Genomic DNA, 19,871 nt, shown 5'->3' on the forward strand with positions numbered 1-19,871 from the left:
ATTGGCAGAGTCAGCGGGTGGAAGTTGATGGGTGGTAATCTGGACGTTGTGGACAGCGACTCCTACAGGTCGGTTGGGATGCCGGCACAGCAGAGACAGGAAATGGCGGGGGTAGTGTGAGCCTCCCACACGTTACACCTCGCCAATGAGAGTCCGCGCTGGCAGGTGAAAAGATGTGACAGGCTGCCTCCTCGTGTACCAGAGGGGACACGTGATGCAAGGCTTCTATCCTCCCTACAACCGACCAGTGGGGGGCATATGCGAGCAACGTTCAAGACAGGGGAGTGGAGAATTGGAAACACGAAATTAAAATAGAAAAATAAGGAGAAAAGGTGGATTTTTTTTTTTTATTATATAGGGTTTTGAATGGTTTTTCTCAGACTCAGTCTGGAGGAGGGATATACCAGACCTGGAAATAGATTTTGATTGGCAAGAAGCCTGGGCAAATGTTCGACTTGCATCACGGAACCCGGACCATCAACAAATCAATCTTAACTATATTCATAGGACATACTTGACTCCTATAAGACTGAACAGAATGGGTCTTAAACAAGACTCCAAATGCTCCTTATGTACAAATGGGGACGAGGGTACATTTATATGCACATGTACTGGGACTGCCCACCAGTCAAGATATTCTGGAAAGAAGTGACCCAGCAATTATCAAATCTCTTAACTCTGAATATACCTGTACACCCCTCTGTATTACTGTTGAATGATGTTTTTGAGTGTGCAGTACCTATACAGCTAAAGAGATTGGTTTTATCTGGTATCACAGCGGCTAAAAAGCTGATAGCATCACGATGGTTTCAACCGGAAGAAATGTGCCGGAAGGTCTGGATTCTCACATATCTCGATGTGATTTATCTAGAAATATCTACAGCAAGAATTTTGGGTCTCAGTGAATCCAAAATTACAATGTGGTTAGAAGTGGTGGAGAGAATAAAAGCTAGCATATAATTGTAGTGCCTGGTTAGGAGCGAATGATAATGGATGGATTATCCAAGGGGGGGGCCCGGGGGGGGAGCGAGCGAGAGCATATGTGTGTAGGGTATTAGATAGCAGGTATTAGGTGTATATCTTGTATAAGACATTTATTTAAATGGTGATTTCATTGGATGTGCACTGTTAATTAATGCTTGTATATCTAATTTTATGTTGTCATGTTTGTTTAAAAAATAATAGAAAATAAAATACAAAAAAAAATAAAAAATGCACTCATCTATTTCATCACTCAAATCCAGGCTTAAATACATTGTCTCATAAAACCATTAATGTCACTTTGTTTTACAGTTTCATGTTAATTTTTTATTTATTTATTTTTTTTATCTTTTTCCCCCTCCATTTTTCCTCCGATTTTCTCCCATCCCAATGTTAGTCGTATGCCAATTCCCAATCCACTTCCTGGTCGCTGCGCACTTACCCCCCACAGTCAGATCATCTGGGAGAGTGGAGGCTACCACGTGCTTCCTCCGACACACGTCCAGCCAATCAACCGCTTCTTTTCACCTGGCAGCGCGGAACCTCCCTGAGAGGGCGTAGCGTGTGGAAGGATCACACTATCCCACTCAAGTCCTATCCGCGCTTAGCAGGCGCCCCGACCGAACTGTAGGAGTCGCTGTTTACAACGACCCGGACCCACCCCGCCAGCTTCTCCCACCCTCTAATACAGCCAATTGTATTAGTGTGAACGGCCAGCCAAGCTGGTGACAACCCCGGAGCTGTGAGCTGGATTCGAACAGGCGAATCCAGCTCACAGCTCCGGGGGTTGGTGACGAACGCAATCTCCGCTACGCCACCTAACCGCCCATGTTCATTTTTTTTTTTTTTATCCACTTTTTCTCCCATTTTTCTATATTTTCTCCCATCCCAATTTTCGTATCATCCAATTCAACCCTCCCCTGTCACGAACGCTGTTTCTTGCCTCCCACAAGCCGGCTGCAATGTGGACTAAGTCATACATAGCACAAGTCCCCTCCGGTACTTGAGGTAACAGCAGTCGCATCTTTTCACCTGCGCAGCTCGATCTCTCAGTGTCGAGGAGTAACGCGTGGGAGGCTCACGCTGCCCCCGACACTTCCTGATTCTACTGCGCAGGCGCACCAACCGACTTGTAGGAGTCGCTTGTTCACAACGCCCGATCCCCACCCTTCAGTTTCCCTCCCCGTAATACGGCCAATGTGTATTACTGCGGACGACCAGCTAAACTGAAAACAATGTGGAGAGCTGGATTCGAACACGCAAATCCTAGCGTCTCCACACTGGTGGCGAGTGCCTTGCCCACTACACCACCTAGCCGCCCCCATGTTCATTTGTTTTGACTAATTATTAATGTTGTTGTTTTTGTTATTATTAGTGTTACTTTGATTATTATTGTTATTATTATATTATGAAAAGAATTTATGAACTTATTTTACTTTACTTTTTTTTGTTTTAATCCAATGATTTAATTCATCAGTTGAGACCCCGTATAGGCCCATCTGGGTCTCTTGCCTCTACTCGGCACCTTTATATACACTTTCTGTCAATGTTTTGATTTTTATTGTTTTGCTGAAATGGTGTGAAAAAAGGTAAATAATAATTTTAAAAAAGCGCCCCACCTGGGGCTGGGCGTGGCCTGCGCCGCGGGCCAGTCGGACAGCAGGGCCTCGGTGCTGGTCAGGGGCACCGGGATGAGGGACAGCGGCAGCAGGTCGTGGCTCCAGTCCAGCTGCGGCAGCGAGTCCACCAGGCAAGGCAGGGCGAACTCCGTGTCGCGCGAGTAGCCGTTGAACGACACTTCCGGCGCGTCGGACCAGAGGTGCACGCAGCCGCCGGAGTCCCCGAAGGCCAGCGCCTGTTTGCTGGAGGACACGTCGAAGCTCATCAGCAGCTGCCCCACCGTGTTCACGTGGAAGAGGTCAGCCAGGCTGGCCAGCCCGGTGGGCTCGCAGAACTGGCACTGGCCTGGGCGGAGGAGACGACACAGGACAACAAGGTTACACCAGTAATCAATCAATCTGGATTTCTCTTTAAAATGCCCATCCCTAGATAAAATAAGATATTCCTTTATTGATCCCCTTGGGAAAATTCGGGCATCATAGCAGGCATGGGGGAGGGGGAGGGGAGGTACAGGTAGTAAAAACAAGCAGTGTAAACAATATATCAAATCAATATAATTAACTAACTGAAATATACAGTATTCACATAAGGTGCAGTATGCATAAGGTAGTGTTATTGTCCTTTTTAGGTTCCTAGTAGTTGTAGTTGGATGCCCACTGTTGTGGAGCCTGATGGCCGCTGGTATGAAGGACTGGCCGAGGTGGTTAGTTGAGTGTCGGGGGGGTATGAGTCTGTGACTGAAGTGAACGTGCTTCTCATCTTGACTAGCTCGTCGTAGAGGGGGTGGGAGGGATTCTCCAGGATAGCAGCCAGCTTCCTTCTCATCCCCCTCTCTGCCATCACCTCTAGTCTGACCAGCTCACTGGTGGTGTAGTTACCTGTCTGGGAGATGATGGCCAGGCGGGAGGTGTAGTTAACTGTCTGGGAGATGATGGCCAGGCGGGAGGTGTAGTTACCTGTCTGGGAGATGATGGCCAGGCGGGAGGTGTAGTTACCTGTCTGGGAGATGATGGCCAGGCGGGAGGTGTAGTTACCTGTCTGGGAGATGATGGCCAGGCGGGAGGGAGGTGTAGTTACCTGTCTGGGAGATGATGGCCAGGCGGGAGGTGTAGTTGGGGATGAAGCGCAGGAAGAGGGGGTCCACGTGCACCTGGAGGGGGGTCACGGCGCGCATCATGCGCAGGTCGTACACCATGAGGAAGCGGTCGCACGCCAGGCCGTTCATCCCCCGGCTGGAGAAGCCGCACGCGGCCAGCAGGTTGCCGTGGACGTCGAAGTCCGACAGGCTGCCGGAGAAGGCGTCGAACTCGTGCTCCATCTTGAGGGTGCGTAGGTCCCGCAGGGTCACCTGGTTCGGCACACGAGAGATCCCAGGGGAGATTTATTAGATTGATTTGAGTTAACCCTTTACTATCACACAACCGACGGTCGCCGTGTAAGTAACAGTAACAGTGTAAATAATATAATTAACTCTAAATATGACAATATGAGAAAAGATAAACAGTGTAAACAATATTATAATTACCGTACTTTTCGGACTATAAGCCGCGGCTTTTTCCCTCATTTTTCGACCCTGCGGCTTATATAACGGTGCGGCTTATATGTGACTCGACATGACCAAACCCGAAAATGTAAAAATCAAAATATTGCTTTTTTGACTGCATTGAAATGTTATTTATCTGTTCCCTTATTTGCTAAACTTAATACAACTTGTAAATGAGTTAATTCTTGTTATTTGTCCGACAGTATTGTGTCCCAATGCTAATTACATATGGTAATTAAACATTAAAACACCTGCGGCTTATAGTCCAGTGCGGCTTATATATGTACACATCATTCAATTTAGCTGCTGCGGCTTATAGTCAGGTGCGGCTTATAGTGCGAAAAGTACGGTAACTCTGAATATGACAATATGAGAAAAGATAAACAGTGTAAACAATATAATTAACTCTGAATATGAAAATATGAAAAAAGATAAATGGTGTAAACAATATAATTAACTCTGAATATAAAGATATGAGAAAAATAAACCGTGTAAACAATATAATTAACTCTGAATATGAAGATATGAGAAAAGATAAACATTGTAAACAATATAATTAACTCTGAATATGAAAATAAGAGATAAGATAAGCAGTGTAAACAATATAATTAACTCTGAATAACAAAATATGAGAAAAGATAAACAGTGTAAACAATATAATTAACGATAGGTTATGTAGATAACCTAGTTATATTAGTATTGGCTAAGCGTCCCGCTCTGAGCCTTACGAGATACTCCTATCTCCTGTGATACCTAATGTATCTCCCACGAACAAAAACACATGCACCCCACCTGTATGGGGCCCCGCCCCTTATGGTGGTACCGCCCATATAACCATGACCCTGGTCATGAAACACCCTTCCTCGCCAAAACCCGTCCCAGGAAAAGATCCCTCAAGAGGGAACTCAGGGCGCGCAGAGCGGGACGCTTAGCCAATACTAATATAACTAGGTTATCTACATAACCTATCGTTATATTTCGTATTGCATCGCGTCCCGCTCTGAGCCTTACGAGATAATGGGGAAGAGCGGGCGCGAGACCCGACAGATGTACCCCCTGAGGACCCGTAAGCCCACATCAAGGGGTGCGGGGAGCCCTGTCACCCCATCCTTCCTAACGAAGGGGGGCGCAGTCAACTCCACCTGAATGCGAACAAGAGGGAGCCAGAACCCCTTGAACACACCGTACAGGCGGAACCACGTGTGACTCAACACACTGCGGCCCATACCCATACACTCCTGCTACCCGACCAAAGGACGGGAAGCAGGAAAGGCCACAGACCCCAGAACCGCCTGGGAGACAAAACCCCCGGTCATGTCCATGAGGAAAAACCTTACAAAGGAGCCCGGGGAGGACCATGAAGCTGCAGCACAGATGGCCTCCACCGAGGCCCCACCCAGGAGAGCGGCAGAGGCAGCCACCCCACGAGTGGAGTGCGCCCTGACGCCCCCAGGGGGATCCTGCCCAGCCAGCGTGTAGCAGAGGGTAACACCCTCGCACAACCAATGGGACAGGCGCTGCTCCGACAGTGCCTTACCAGCACGAGCCCCACCGTAACAGACAAAAAGCTGGTCGGTAACCCTGAAATCCTGAGTACGGCTGAGGTAAATCCCCAAGCACGGACTGGACATGACAGGTGAAGGCCCGCATCTAACTCACCAGTGTGAGGAGGAGGACGAAACGCCTGAACCACAATATCCCGGGAGCGGAAGGAACTCCGGATATTCTTAGGCACGAAAGCAGGATTAGGTCGCAGAGTGACACCGCAATCGGTCCGAAAAGACAGGCACTCTGGATGTACCGAGAGAGCACAGAGCTCACCTACGCGTTTAGCGGAAGTGACAGCCAGAAGGAACGCGGTCCTGAAGGACAGCTGTCCCAACGGCGCCCGCTCGAGCGGCTCAAACGGGGCCAAGGACAACCGACCGAGGACCAATTGAAGATCCCAAGTCGGAGCCAAGGAGCGTTGCACCGGCTTAACGCGTCGAGCGCCAAGCAGGAAACGCTTCACAAGAGGGTGGCTGAACAAGACATCCCCTCAAACCCCTCATGATAGGAGGATATAGCTGCTGCATATACCCTCACCGTCGAAGCCGACAGTCTATCAAGGAGAGACTGGAGGTAACTAAGGACAGCAACCAGGGGGCAGGAGACTGAGTCCTGGCCCCCCGCCTTACACCACACTTGGAACATACGTCATCTGCCCGCGTAAGCGCGACAGTGGAGGGAGCATGCGCATTCCAGATGGTAACACCATCAGGATCAAGAACCTGCGCCCCTCAACGTACCCGTCCCAACAACTGACCTAACAGATGTATGGGGAAGAATCCCTGGCGGCACGGCATCGGTCCCAGACCTGCCTGGCCATGTCCAGACGCAATCCTCACCCGTCAGGATGAGGGCCGCCCCGCGACAGTACACCTGCACCCACATTCTCCCTGCCGGGGATGTGGGGAGCCCTTAGGCCGCGCAGATGGAGGACGCCCATAGCCAGCCGCCCGCCGCCTGGTGCAGACAGGGGGAGCGTACTGACGTCGTATCGTCCGTCCTGATCAACACCATTTGTGGACCAGAAGGACCGCTTTCAACACCAACACATTGAACGTAGCGCAGACCGGGCAGCATGGTTTGCCAGCTGCCCCCTACTGCGTTGGCCCGACGCATCACCAGCGAGGGAGGCGTCGGTGAAAACGCGACGTGAGACAGCGCCGTAACCGTCCTAGGACGGAACCTCCCGAGCGTGTTGACAACACGCTCTGAGATGGATGCCCATAGCCCTCCAACCGTTGACTGGGAAGAGGAATACTCTACATCCAGTCTACAGCAACCCCAGGCTGGTAGAGACCTGCCTGGTACGAGACCTGACGATCCACCTTGACCGCGAAGGACCAGAACGTCATCAGGGCAGAACACTCCGTAACCCCGGATGACGCAGAGGCCCCAGTGCGGCCTCCACGCACTTGGTGAAGATGCGGGGAGCCAGAGAAAACCGAACGGCAGCCTCTGGTACTCATACGCTAACCCTGCAAAGGAAGCGTAGGTAAGCCCTAGGATGGAAGATCGGGGATGCGCATACGCATCCTACAGGTCTATGGAGGAGAACCAGACCCCCACCTGACAGTGTTCAACAGGTAGGAGACGATCCAAAAAATGCTGAACCTTCCCATGGGACAGGTCCAGCCTGGGTCTTACACCCCTCCCTCCCGACTTCTCGGGCAGAGAACACCGGGAGGAGAACGCCACGACGATGGCTTGCTTCGTCCACAGAGATTGGATCTCGTCGACCAGAGCTGTCCCTGCTGGAGACCCCGACAACAGGGTCTGTACCAAACCTGAAAACGGGTGGGGTTGTGTAAACACAAGTCCCCGCCTCACCATTCTCTCCATCTACCTCGACATATGGTACTGCCGTAGTCATATGTGACGACACTCCCAACGCACCCGCCGTCACGTGGCGCAGGTCCGCCAGGAACTGTAGATAGTTGGCCCGGTCCCCCCCGCTGTGCGAAGACAACCCTGGAATCGTGCGAGGAGCGCGTTCCGTGTCGGAACACCTGACCCTGACACCACCCACGAGGCAATCGCACCCAAGGGGGAACCCCGACAGAAAAGGGCCTGTCTGATACGGGGGGCTTCCGATCAAAAAAGCCCCCCCACTGAACACCCCTCCAGAACATGCTGAAGGAGTTGTTCTGCAGCCGGACATGCAAGGTGTAAGGCCCCCATGGGTTCCTACACACCGTAGCCCTGCAGTGATATCACTACCACCCCAAACCATGTGAGCTGCGACCACTTGCCAATATTCCAGGAGTGGGAGCACCAACATGATACCTGGCCTGGCGAAGGCGAGGCCGGGGAAGCCCGCACTGTGTGCCTCAAAAGGTTTCGAGCCCCCCTGCTGACAACACTTAAGTTGACAGACGTAACACCAGGCTCAACCAACACAGTTCAAGGTGTGGGAGCCGCTTGACAGCACAACATTCTCACGGACAGACCCAGGCTCAGCCATCAACTGGGTGTCAGCCCCTGTCTCCATGAGAAGCGAAGAATGGGGCCGCATACGCTTCAAGAAGGTTCGCGGCCCGCAGCCAAAGGAACACACCCAGAGCCCCGCTTCTGAGGGTAACAGAAAGCGGACTGAGCGGGGAGCGGGCTGCTCGCGGCAAAATGACGACGGAGTGGTTTACCAACACCGAAATCACCCAAAATGGCCGATCCCTCGGCCGCCAAGACTGTCGGCCTCGCGATACCCTGTCGATTCTCCAACCAGGGCACCACTGGCGGGGGAAACATGGCCGCCTGTCGAGGGCCCCGTCATCGCCGCTGACGAGGCCGTGCTCTCTCTTCTTCTGGCTGCGCGGTGTGAGGCGGTGTAGGGCCTAGGACAATACCGCCCGCGCTCCAGCAGAAGACCAAAATCCCCTGTGGAGAGGGGAACCCTGAGCGGTTATAGCTTGCGGCTGGGTCAAAGCTAATAACGTCAACAACCTCGCGCGATGTGTCGACGTCGGCTGGCCCCAAGGCCCCTCCACCAGACACCATTTTTTTTAATAGAAAAAACACCAATTCGAACACAGTTCTAATCGTTGCCAATTCCATACCGTGGCGGTACAAGCCTTAACAGCCCACCAGCCACTCGCCAGGCCGACCCATGGTGTCGGCCGGGCGGGGCATTGTTTCAAACTTTCAATATATCAAAAACAAAGGACTGACGTTAACATGGAGCACCAGTGGTGATTGCAAACAGCACCCTCCACTGTGGTGTGGACCATGAAAAGGTTAAATGAATAAAAGAGCTAAACCACAAAAACTGTAGAATGAGCAAACCCATACACACAAAGTTTAAGGGGAGACGGACCAGACCCGTCTTCATTCAAAATATTCACAACAGAACACCAGCCCTAGTTTAGCCCATTTACCAAAAAAGGTAAACAAAGCCCCCCCCCCCGCACTACTCCCCCAGTATACCGATTGACCGTCAGTATGAATGGTTTGAGAGGAGAGAAAGCTGTAGCAAGACAGACCTTCCCATAGCAGAGTGACAAAATGAAACAATAGCCCCCTACACAGGGCCGCCCCAGGAGATGGGGGGCCTCGCGTCTAAAAACGCACAGGGCCTCACATTTCTCCCAAGCGGCCCTGCCCTTATACTACTGCAGCCTAACGCCAGGCAATGTGGAACCCAAGACAACAATTGCCTGTGCACAGACACGCAACATGTTTACCATGTCGGCTGGACCCATAGCCCCACTACCCGACGCCAACCCAGATGGGAACACCGTTCAACAAACCCCGCCGGAACACAAGGTAATACCTGGCTAGAACCTAGCCACGACCTACCCCGTTGTCAACCCATTTACCCGAAAAAGGTAAATAGAACTCAAAACCCCACAACAGCTACCGACTGACCTTCATTGATGAACCGGGCAAGAGGCGGGAGAGTGACAACATCTCACGGCGGAGACATTAAAACAGCATAGCAATTAGCAGTAGTGATAGCATGCGGCAGTAGCGATAGCATGTTAGCATAGCTTTAGATGTTTTAGCAGCACGCCCAAGACAGCTTGGAAACCGTTCCCTGCAGAGAACGTTCACCAAACCATCTTGCCCCTGGCGCCAACACACAACAAGGTTGTGTTAACAACACAAACCAGCATTACTAACACTAATACCCATGCCTGAAGACACAGGGCCTACCTGAGTACAAGCTGGCCCGACAGCCAGCCTTGTACAGCTGAACCTCGATGTGCAGTCATCAACGAGGAACATCACAGGCCCGTCGTGTCGCCGAAAACATGCGTCGAAGATGCCAGGGGCCAGCAACCTCCGGTAAGCTTCCAACATTATTAATCTTCCTTAATCTTTTCATTCCGCTAGCTCGTATGGTGCACGCATCCAATACGCTGGGACGAAAATAGAGGAAGAGTGTTTCATGACCAGGGTCATGGTTATATGGGCGGTACCACCATAAGGGGCGGGGCCCCATACAGGTGGGGTGCATGTGTTTTTGTTCGTGGGAGATACATTAGGTATCACAGGAGATAGGAGTATCTCGTAAGGCTCAGAGCGGGACGCGATGCAATACGAAATATAACTCTGAATATGAAAACATGAGAAGGGATAAACAGTATAAACAATATAATTAACTCTGAATATGAAAATATGAGAAAAGATAAACAGTGTAAACAATATAATTAACTCTGAATATGAAAATATGAGAAAGGATAAACAGTGTAATCAATATAATTAACTCTGAATATGAAAATATGAGAACAGATAAACACTAGTGTAAACAATATAATTAACTCTGAATATGAAAATATGACTAAAGATAAACAGTGTAAACAATATAATTAACTCTGAATATGAAAATATGAGAAAAGATACAGTGTAAACAAAATAATTAACTCTGAATATGAAAATATGAGAAAAGATACAGTGTAAACAATATAATTGACTCTGAATATGAAAATAAGAGCAAATAAAACAGTGTAAACAATATAATTAACTCTGAATATGAAAACATGAGATAAGTAAACAGTGAGAGGAGCTGGCACAACCCTCAGTGCCACAGTACTATTTTAAACCTGCCTAATATCTTTTGCATAATTAAAGACCTTGAAGCAAGCCGTCTTATCCTTACCTTTCCAGATGTGTGGCCACAGAAGAAGAAACGGTTGGACTGGCGTATGATTGCCACCCCGGGCACATCCACTGTGAACTGGAAATATAATATATCCCCATAAATAGAGAGACATAATTTTTTGGGGGGGAAAACGTAATCCTTTCTCATTCATCCAATCCAATCCAACTTTATTTATGAAGCACTTTAACAGCCACAGGGGCACAAAGTACTGTACAGAGACACCATATAAAAAAAACTATAAGTAGCACTAAAAATAGATAAGAGAACAAGAGTACTAAAAAAAATTAAACATAGGAAACAATACAAATTAAAATAGATGAGTACTTAAAAGTATTTAAAAGCAAAGGACACAGTAACAAAACGATACAACAATAACACAATAAAACAATAAGATCATAAAATCAACAAGCTACATGATGTCGAAAGCCAGAGAGAAAAGGTGGGTCTTAAGGAGGCTTTTAAAATGGGACAGTGATGAGGCCTGCCTAATCTGCAGCGGCAGCTCGTTCCACATTTTAGGGGTGACAACGGAGAAAGCACGGTCCCCCCTGAGCTTACGCCTAGTATGTATTCATCACTGCATACACTCTCAGAGCCTGGAACTCCTCCCCCTCATCCCACCTTCAGACCCTCCCACACAATCAATATAGCCTATAGGAGATGCGGAAACCTGAGGACCTGACAGGTACATACCCCAGACACTTGTCAGAAAAACTAAAAAAACATGTTTTTGTGCCAACAATGTCGGTTCGCCAAGAAAACGCAAGCGTTTCCAAATTTGCATTTAAATAGCAGCTTTTATCCAAAGCGCTTTGCAACTTATGCCTCCACATTCACCCGTTCACTCACACATTCAATCACTACCTCTCAGTTTACTAAGAGTTTCTTCCCCAGTGCTGTGCGCAGCCTGAATAACTCCAAAGGCTAGATTTGTATATTATCCTATTTTTTATTTGGTGTGTTATTAGTCAGGTTGTGGAAGTGCTGTTTAGAGTGTTGGCTGCAACACGCTGTTACCCCCCACGAAGTGCCTATATTGGGCAGTTGATGATGAAACAGGTACTGATACTTGCCTGTGTGTTCAGTGCAGCCCAATCTTGCTTAAGATAAATAAAGTACTTATCAACCACAGGAAAAAGGTGTCTTGTGTCTTGCTCAAGGACACTTCGACATGCTGCCAGGAGAAGCTGGAATGGAACCTGGAACCTCCTGATCCACTGTCCTGATCCATTTTAAGACAATACTTCTTTCTTTTAGGTTTTGTGTATGTACTTGTATGGCTTTATGGCTTTATGGGATATTTAGGCTTGTATTTCTGCGGTGCCTAATGCACCATCAGGAGCTCCTACAGTATCCTAATGCACCATCAGCAGCCCCTACAGTAAAGGACCACAATGGAAATAAGTCTGTGACTTTTTGTGCCATCCTTGATCATTTTAGGATGCATGACTAATTTTAGATAACATGTATTTTAATAATTGTCAAATAAACTAAACTCCCTCGGACAAACGACATTCGTCTTTCCAATCGTTTTGTCCGAGGGGAGCCACAGCTCAAATGTACGTAAAGTACTTAAAAATACTTTAAAAACTAAATACATATACACACACACAATAAAATAATAATTGCTAGATAGTGTTCATGAGTCTGCTTGGATGATAAAGCAGTGGTCTCACCTTTTGGGTCTCCTGGACAGTATTCAGGTCAAATTCAGCCACATAGTTCTGCAGTCCCCCCATGAGCAAGGTGTTGTTGTCGGTCAGGAGCACACTGTGCATGTCGGCCCCTTCGTCCATCCTGAAACACGCACACCCTTCTTACTGCATGACGAATGAAAACGTTGATGTCTGTGTTAACCCTTTCACTACCAAATGGTTAACCCTTTCACCGTGACAATACAGAAGGTTAACCTTTTCACTGCCACACGACACGACACGGGGTTAACCCTTTCACTACCACACTACAGACGGGTAACCATTTCACTGCCACACTACAGAAGGTTAACCCTTTCACTACCCCACTACAGACGGTTAACCCTTTCACTGCCACACAACAAAGGGTTAGCACTTTCTCATGTGTGCTCGTGTGTGAAGAGATCAGTGTTCTGATGGCCTGTGGGAAGAAGCTGAGTCTGAGTCTCTCTGCATCTGCATCATCTATAACTAGCATCAAATGCTGTGAAAATGAAAAAAATCGTAGGCTTTCGCAACTCACGGGTAATCGAACATGAACAGGCCCCCGCGGGTGAAGCATTTGAGGTTGCTCTTAGTGAGGAACAGCACGCCCGTCTCTAAGCTCTGGATGTGGCGGACGTCATCAGTCATATGCACTTGGAAAGAAGAATAGCGACCCATCGTAGGCCCGAAGAAGGAACCTACGTGACCCTGTAAGAAGATAAGAGGGCATCGAAAAAAATATATCAGAGCAAAATAGTAACCCAAGCATTTTGATTGGATTATTATGAAACTACCCGACTTAACATGGTATTGCTACTAGCCTGGTTCTGTATCGTAATCATGTTACTTACTCTATGGTTTCCCATCCAAAGCATCTCTTCTTGCAGATCAAAATGAGTTGCAGTAACTGGAACCCCGACTTCTGCAACCGCACTGTGGAGCTCGGAGAACATGCCTTCCAACAGGTGCAGGGAGTCTGGACCGGGCACACCGAGACCCTCCGGGTCCAGGTCCACGCCTTGCAGTAAATTGGGATTTAGCCGCAGGTCCATTGAGGGCTCCATTCCTGCATCCAGGGTCCCGTGGAGGGTAGGCGAGTATTCGCCCATCCCTGGATCAAGACCGTCAAAGTTCATCATGAGTACTGCTGAATCAACCTAGGGAGACAGAGACAGACAGTTTGATTGATTGATTGAAAACTTTATTAACAGATTGCAGAATGTGTACAACAATACAGTACAGCTCAATACACACAATTGTTAAGGGGATGCAGACCAGAGAAAGACTTTCGTCTTGTTTACATCAGGGTCCCCCATTTTCAATTCATCATAACATATATTGATTGATTGATTGATTGATTGATTGAAAAGTGTATTAACAGATTGCAGAATGGGTACAGTACAGTACAGCTCAATACATACAATTGTTAAGGGGATGCAGACCAGAGAAAGACTTTCGTCTTGTTTACATCAGGGTCCCCCATTTTCAATTCATCATAACATATATGACATACATGACATACAGATAGACAGTACTGCTACATCTATACATTTATGACATATCAGATTTGCAAATACAGTACTGTTTGTGATACAAAAGTGTCCAGAAAAAGAGTGTATATACATTTGGCATAGAAACTGTACATTGGAGGAGGTTGGGTGGGTGGGGTGGGGTTGGGTGGGTGGGTGAGGGCTGTACATTGGAGGTGGGGGGGGGGGGGGGGGTTGGGTAGGGGACACACACACATTTTACACTGTACATTGGAATACTGACAAAGCCTTACTTGGTCATTTACTGTACAACTAGGTTAGGACATTTGTATGACATACACAACATACAGATAGACAGTACTGCTACATCTATACATTTATGACATACCAGATTTACAAATACAGTACTTTTATGATACAAAAAGAGTCTGAAAAAGCGAGTATATACATTTGACGTAGAAACTGTACATTGGAGGAGGTTGGGTAGGTAGGGTGGGGAGGGGGTTGGGTAGGTGGGGTGGGGGGGGACTGTACATTGGAGGTGGTGGGATGGGGGGTTGGGTAGACAGGGGGGGGGGGAACTGTACAACTGTACAAGCAAAACTGTACATTGGAATATCGGCAAAACCTTACTTGGTCCCAAGAAGAGGGTCTCGTGTATTATTGGGTTAGGAGTCGGACATATACTGTACATTTACAGGGGCCAGTTTCGAATTGCAGTCTCCCGTAGGTGCTCTTTGAGAGTGGTTTTGAAAGTGGGTAGTGATTCACATTCCTTTACAGCTTTGGGTAGGGCGTTCCACATTGATGTGGCATAATTGTGAAACGTGTTTAGTCCCTTGTTTGAGCCGAATCTGGGTTTAACATGATTTGTGGAGCTCCCTCTGGTGTTGTGATCGTGGTATTCACTGACCTTTGGGAAGTATTTCGACATGTACATGGGTACCTTAGTGGTGTAGTGTATCTTGTAGACCAGGCCCATTGCAAGTTGCTGTACTCTGTCGTCTACTCTAAGCCATCCTAGGTTGTCAAAGTGGGCAGGGGTGAGGTGGATTTTAGGAGTCAGGTCAAGTAGTAGTCTGACCAGTTTGTTTTGTGATGTTTGTATTAATCTTGTTTTTAGCGCCTTTGTGGTGATTTGGTACCATGAGGTGCAAGCATAGTCATAGTACCCTTGAATGAGTGCTCCTGTTAGAGTCTTCAGGGTATTCTTGTTTACCAGAGAGGAGATCCGGTACAAGAATCTAGTTCGTAACTTCAAAACGTCTGTCAAACATCAGCCACTCAGCATTGATTGATTGAAAATTGTATTAACAGATTGCAGAATGGGTACAGTACAGTACAGCTCAATACATACAATTGTTAAGGGGATGCAGACCAGAGAAAGACTTTCGTCTTGTTTACATCAGGGTCCCCCAGCAGCGGCCCCTGTCCCTCGCATCGGCAACGCTTCTTCAGGCGAGCACTTAGCTTAACGTTAGCTAGTCCAACTGGCAACATAACGTTACATCTTCCGATATTATAACCTTCCTAGTTATATACAAAATAATTAATTAAAAAAAACTACTACGCAAACAGCGATAGCATAGCTCCAGCACTGGTGTCACCACTGTCACCAGGCCCTTTATTAGTGCATCTTAATAAGCACCATCATTAGCTAGCTGGTTAGCTGACATTAAATGAACACAAGCCTGGTAGGCAAGCCTAGCATTACAGTGTTGAGCTAACGTTAGCCTAAAGAAGCTAACTGCCGTTACTGCTCCCGAAATTCTAAAACGATTGAAAAATAAACTGCATTATATTTCATTGAATAAATAGGATGGTGTAGTAAAATAACATTTGCTCACCCACTTATCCTTGAAGTAGTTGTTCAGTACTATTTAATTGACTGGAATCCATGTTTCCTCCATTCATAACAATAACAAAGAAGCATTTCCGGAGCAAATGGGGGTGTATTCAAGACAACCAGCGTGATGTGTTTGTCAGTAAAGCGCGCCATTGATGCGCCTCTCTCTACAGCGTTATTTTTTTTCCGTGGCCGCATTTTGCGGAGACGCTCTCTGATTGGCCACTGACATGTGCGCCCAATCACGTGACGAGCTGTGTCTTTGCCCATTTCCGCGTCGAACAGCAGCAAACTACCTAACGCTTAGTTTATCACTGGTTAAGCTTAGGCGACTCTTTCGAAGTTGGTTCTGTATCATTAGGGGATCCGCTTGGCATCACTCATGCACTCCCTCGCGTACGTGCACGCGCACTGAATAAATTCCACAAATGTACCTTTAATACCAGTATTAGTCTGACCACACCCCTCATCAGCTTACCTTCATAAGCAGGTGTGTGGTCACCTGCTCTCCTCCTTCTCGCTTTCACCACAAGGAAGTGCCCGGTAGTACCCCACTTGACGTGTTGTTAGTTGAAAAGAGTTGTGACGAGTTTACATTGTGCTTAATTTTTTCTTCTCTCACATTTGTTGTAAAGAAAAAGTTTGGGTCATAATGTATTCCGCGGAGAGTAGACCCGCTAGACCTACTCTTCACCAGCGGTTCTCCATTCCCGCCTCCGTTGTGCGTTTTGGTGCTGGGCTGTTGCCAATTTCATGGTTGCCGACCCAGCCCAGGAGACAGCCGATGGATAGTTTGCCTCTCCGAAGAGCCGAGGAGTCGGTGCCGTCGCTCCGGCGATGGCCTGATCTCGACTCTGGTTCTTCTGGTTCCGGGGAATCGTCCGTTGGTGAACGGGGGGTTGTCTTGGAGCCAGAGGATTTGCGACGCAAACTTTTCGCGTCTGCCCGTTCACGTCGCAAGATGGTAGCGTGCAGACGCGAACGGCCTGGGTTTGGGGAACTGCTGGAGACCAGCGAGGATGCGTCCGGCTCTGGATTTCCGATGGAAACTGAGGACTTCATGGAAGAGGCGGACAGATTCTTGTATGATGGTCCCGTGGAGGAGAGTATCCCTCCTCAGGAGACCCCGGAGGGGGGAGAAATGGCTCCATGGGGCTCCCTGTTCGAGGATGTCGAGGAACCACCTTGGCCTCATCAGCAGGATGCCCTACTGTCGGCCACATCAGACTGTGGCTCCTTAACCAGTCGCAGCCTGCTGCATGTGAGGGATGCGGGGTCGGTGGAGGAAAGTCTGCAGGGGGAACTGCAGGCTTTGTTTCCCGAGCTCATGGCGGTAGCCGCCGCCGCAAACGGCGTGCCGCTGCCATTGCCTGCACCTGTCCCTGATGATCTCATAGGTCATCCCTGGCAGCGTCGCCCAGTGAGAGGGGTGGACGTTGTCTACCCATTTTTCCCCTCGAAGGGGGCCTATGTTCGTCGGGGTCAGGCGGTGTCCAACATCATGGGACTAACTCCCACCTACGTACCAGTTACGCGGGTGTCGGGGTTAGTCAAAGGTATGGGGGAGGGCGTGCCTCGGCTTGACAGTCCGATGGCCGCTCTCCTCTGTCCGGATATGGTGTGGGAACCCCTATGCAAGCCGGTCCTCCAGGGGAAATCGGCTAGGCGATTGGCTTATTGGGGTGACCAGTCATTCATCGCTGGTACACAATCGCTGGCTGCGGCGTCTAACATCGCCCACCTGGCTAGATTTGTATCGGGGATCATGACGGGCGGCACAGATCTGAACAAGGTAAAATGCGATCAGATCACCCAGGCTGCAGGAGCTGTCCTGCACCTTTCCCAGGTGCTGGCCATAGCCATGGGGAAAGTGCGCGCCCTGGCCACCCTGGGCCAGCGTCATCTTTGGCTGGAGCAGGCCCGTGTGCCAGAGAAGAAGAGAGCCCCTCTTCTGACGGCCGCCCTCTCCGACGCTGGTCTGTTCGGGAAGGCCCTGCGGTTGATGACCTCGACATGTAGAGAGATGGCAGAGGAGAGATCCATCCTCCAACCCCATTTTCCGCCGCTACCACTGCCTCCGCCGCCGCTGCTGGCCCTTCCAAGAGGGCCAGGAGAAGAGACGGCGCTTCTGCCACCGCCGGCCCATCCATGACCGGAGGAGATGGTAGGGAACGTCGTGTCCAGCAGACAGTAACCTACCATCCCTCCGGGGCTCCTCGGGGTGGCAAGACTCGAGCGGCGCGAGGTGGCAGACGCCGCTGAGTGACTTTTCCCCTCTGTATCCCCTCTCTTTTACACCCTCCCCGGCCCCTCTATGATTTTGTGCCTTAAAAAAACATTATAAATAAAAAAAGTTCCCCGACATAAGGGGGACTGTGTTTTGGCCGAACAAACTGTGTGTTTCTTCAACAATTCATATGGTGGGGTTGTGTATATATGAATCTGCACTTTTACATTGTGAGATGAGTCGTGTTGTGTTACGAGGTTAAGCAAGGTCTGCAACATACACTCAGTAATAGGTTCTATTAGCTTGATGCTCCACATGCAGGTAGAAACTGGTGTTATTCCATTGCTTGAACTAAGTATATGTGTCTCACAATGCTGTGTTGTTTAGTTGCAGTAATACTCGTACACGCACATTCCACGGCCTAGCCGTTACTCTCGGTCAGCGTTTTTTGCTATGTACGACATAGTCAACGGGTGTAGGATTCACACACATGCGACTTGTGTTTTGTTGTAAATCCTGTTCACATTTTGTGGGTAGCGGGCATTGTATTAGCTTATGCTATGCATTGCGTTCTACCGGAGGTTTTCAAAATGGCTACGGTTGTTTTTTCTGTGTGTAGGGAACGAAGTGTGTTTTTCGTGAGGGGGTGTCGAATAAACCCCTCCTTTCCCACTTGATTGGTTTAGGAGATTTTTTATCTCTTCTGCTGAGCCAGTCAGGGCCGAGCCGGTGGGACGTCTTGGCAGGGGGGGGGGGGGGAGGGTTATTCTGCCGACTCCTATTACAAGACAGGAGCCGGCAGGATTCCCCGCCCGTTGTAGCGGTGTTGCTATGGCGACGCCTTCCATGAGTTACGGTGTCTTAAAGGTGTCGAGTTAGGGCGTAGGGCTCACGGTTCTGCTACGCCCGATTTATGTGTAAACTTGATGGTCACGTGACTCACAGTTGGCATATCTTTTTCATGACTATAAACTCATGTGGGAAGGTGTTTCTGGGAGGGTCTGGTCTTACACTCTGATTAAAAAGAGTGACTGGATTTGAAATCATGTGAAAACAGGTTTTTTACTCCTAGCTGTGCCGTTGGTTCATACAGGTGATGCTTTTTCTTTATTATTATAAAGAGTTGGATGTGTCTATATGAATTGGAAATGGGGGTTCCTGATGAAACCAAGACTAACGTCTTTCTCAGGTCTGCCTCCCCTTAACCAATTGTGTGTATTGCGCCGTACTGGGTTGTACCCTTTCTGCAATCTGTTGGGTAAAGTTTTCATTCATTCATTCATGGAGTTGATTGCATCTCGCCCCTCTTGTCGTTCCCCTGGGCGTCTTGGGGATTCAATAAGATGGTCTAAATAGCCTATTGTTGACGTGGGTATGTCAAAACGCACACATAGTGCTAGCTCAGGATGTTCTGTTGGACATTGGCTGACTGGCGCGCCTTGATTGCTTGGGGTTGAAACAGCGTTTTTTATGAAGCAATTGGGATGGGGGTTTTTCCGTCTTCCGACGCCCTGTGTGGTTGTCGATGGGTTCCCGTTCATATCAGGGGATGATGACGGAATGGATCTGAACATAGGGGGAAGGGTCTCACGCCCTGGGGGTGGGCCACCGGGCGCAGTTCGCACCGAAACGTCTGGGTGGCGCCTTCTTTTTATGTTTTGAGATCAACACGCATATCTGCCCCTTCTCCTGGAGTTGGCATGTCGGCGTGGTTAGGGCACGGGACTGGTTCTGGTCACGCTGGTCCGGATCAGTTAAACCCGTTGTCCGCCGGGGATGCAGATCTGCTGTTCTGGTACCCTGAGGGACTTGGGCTTTTTTCAGGGGGAAAAATGCTAGGTC

At 48.8% G+C, this 19,871-nt stretch overlaps 1 protein-coding gene across 4 annotated transcripts in view; it reads right to left on the reverse strand.

Moving 5' to 3' along the window:
- pan2 (poly(A) specific ribonuclease subunit PAN2) overlaps positions 1-15,873 on the reverse strand; it is a 64,878-nt gene extending 49,005 nt beyond the window's left edge. For 3 of the 4 annotated variants that reach the window (XM_084332846.1, XM_084332844.1, XM_084332847.1), the window contains exons 1-7: positions 15,804-15,873; positions 13,318-13,623; positions 13,005-13,174; positions 12,467-12,587; positions 10,788-10,865; positions 3,679-3,949; positions 2,601-2,946 (exon numbers count right to left, since the gene is read on the reverse strand). In XM_084332846.1, coding sequence (XP_084188972.1) covers positions 2,601-2,946; positions 3,679-3,949; positions 10,788-10,865; positions 12,467-12,587; positions 13,005-13,174; positions 13,318-13,605 — 1,274 coding nt within the window. In that variant the 5' untranslated portion in view covers positions 13,606-13,623; positions 15,804-15,873. The remainder of the gene's footprint in view (positions 1-2,600; positions 2,947-3,678; positions 3,950-10,787; positions 10,866-12,466; positions 12,588-13,004; positions 13,175-13,317; positions 13,624-15,803) is intronic. The other variant, XM_084332845.1, reaches the window with a different exon arrangement.
- Between the last annotated feature and the right edge of the window lie 3,998 nt (positions 15,874-19,871).

This window comes from Notolepis coatsorum (assembly GCF_963971535.1).
Source record: "Notolepis coatsorum genome assembly, chromosome: 17".
In the NCBI taxonomy this organism is placed as follows: domain Eukaryota; kingdom Metazoa; phylum Chordata; class Actinopteri; order Aulopiformes; family Paralepididae; genus Notolepis; species Notolepis coatsorum.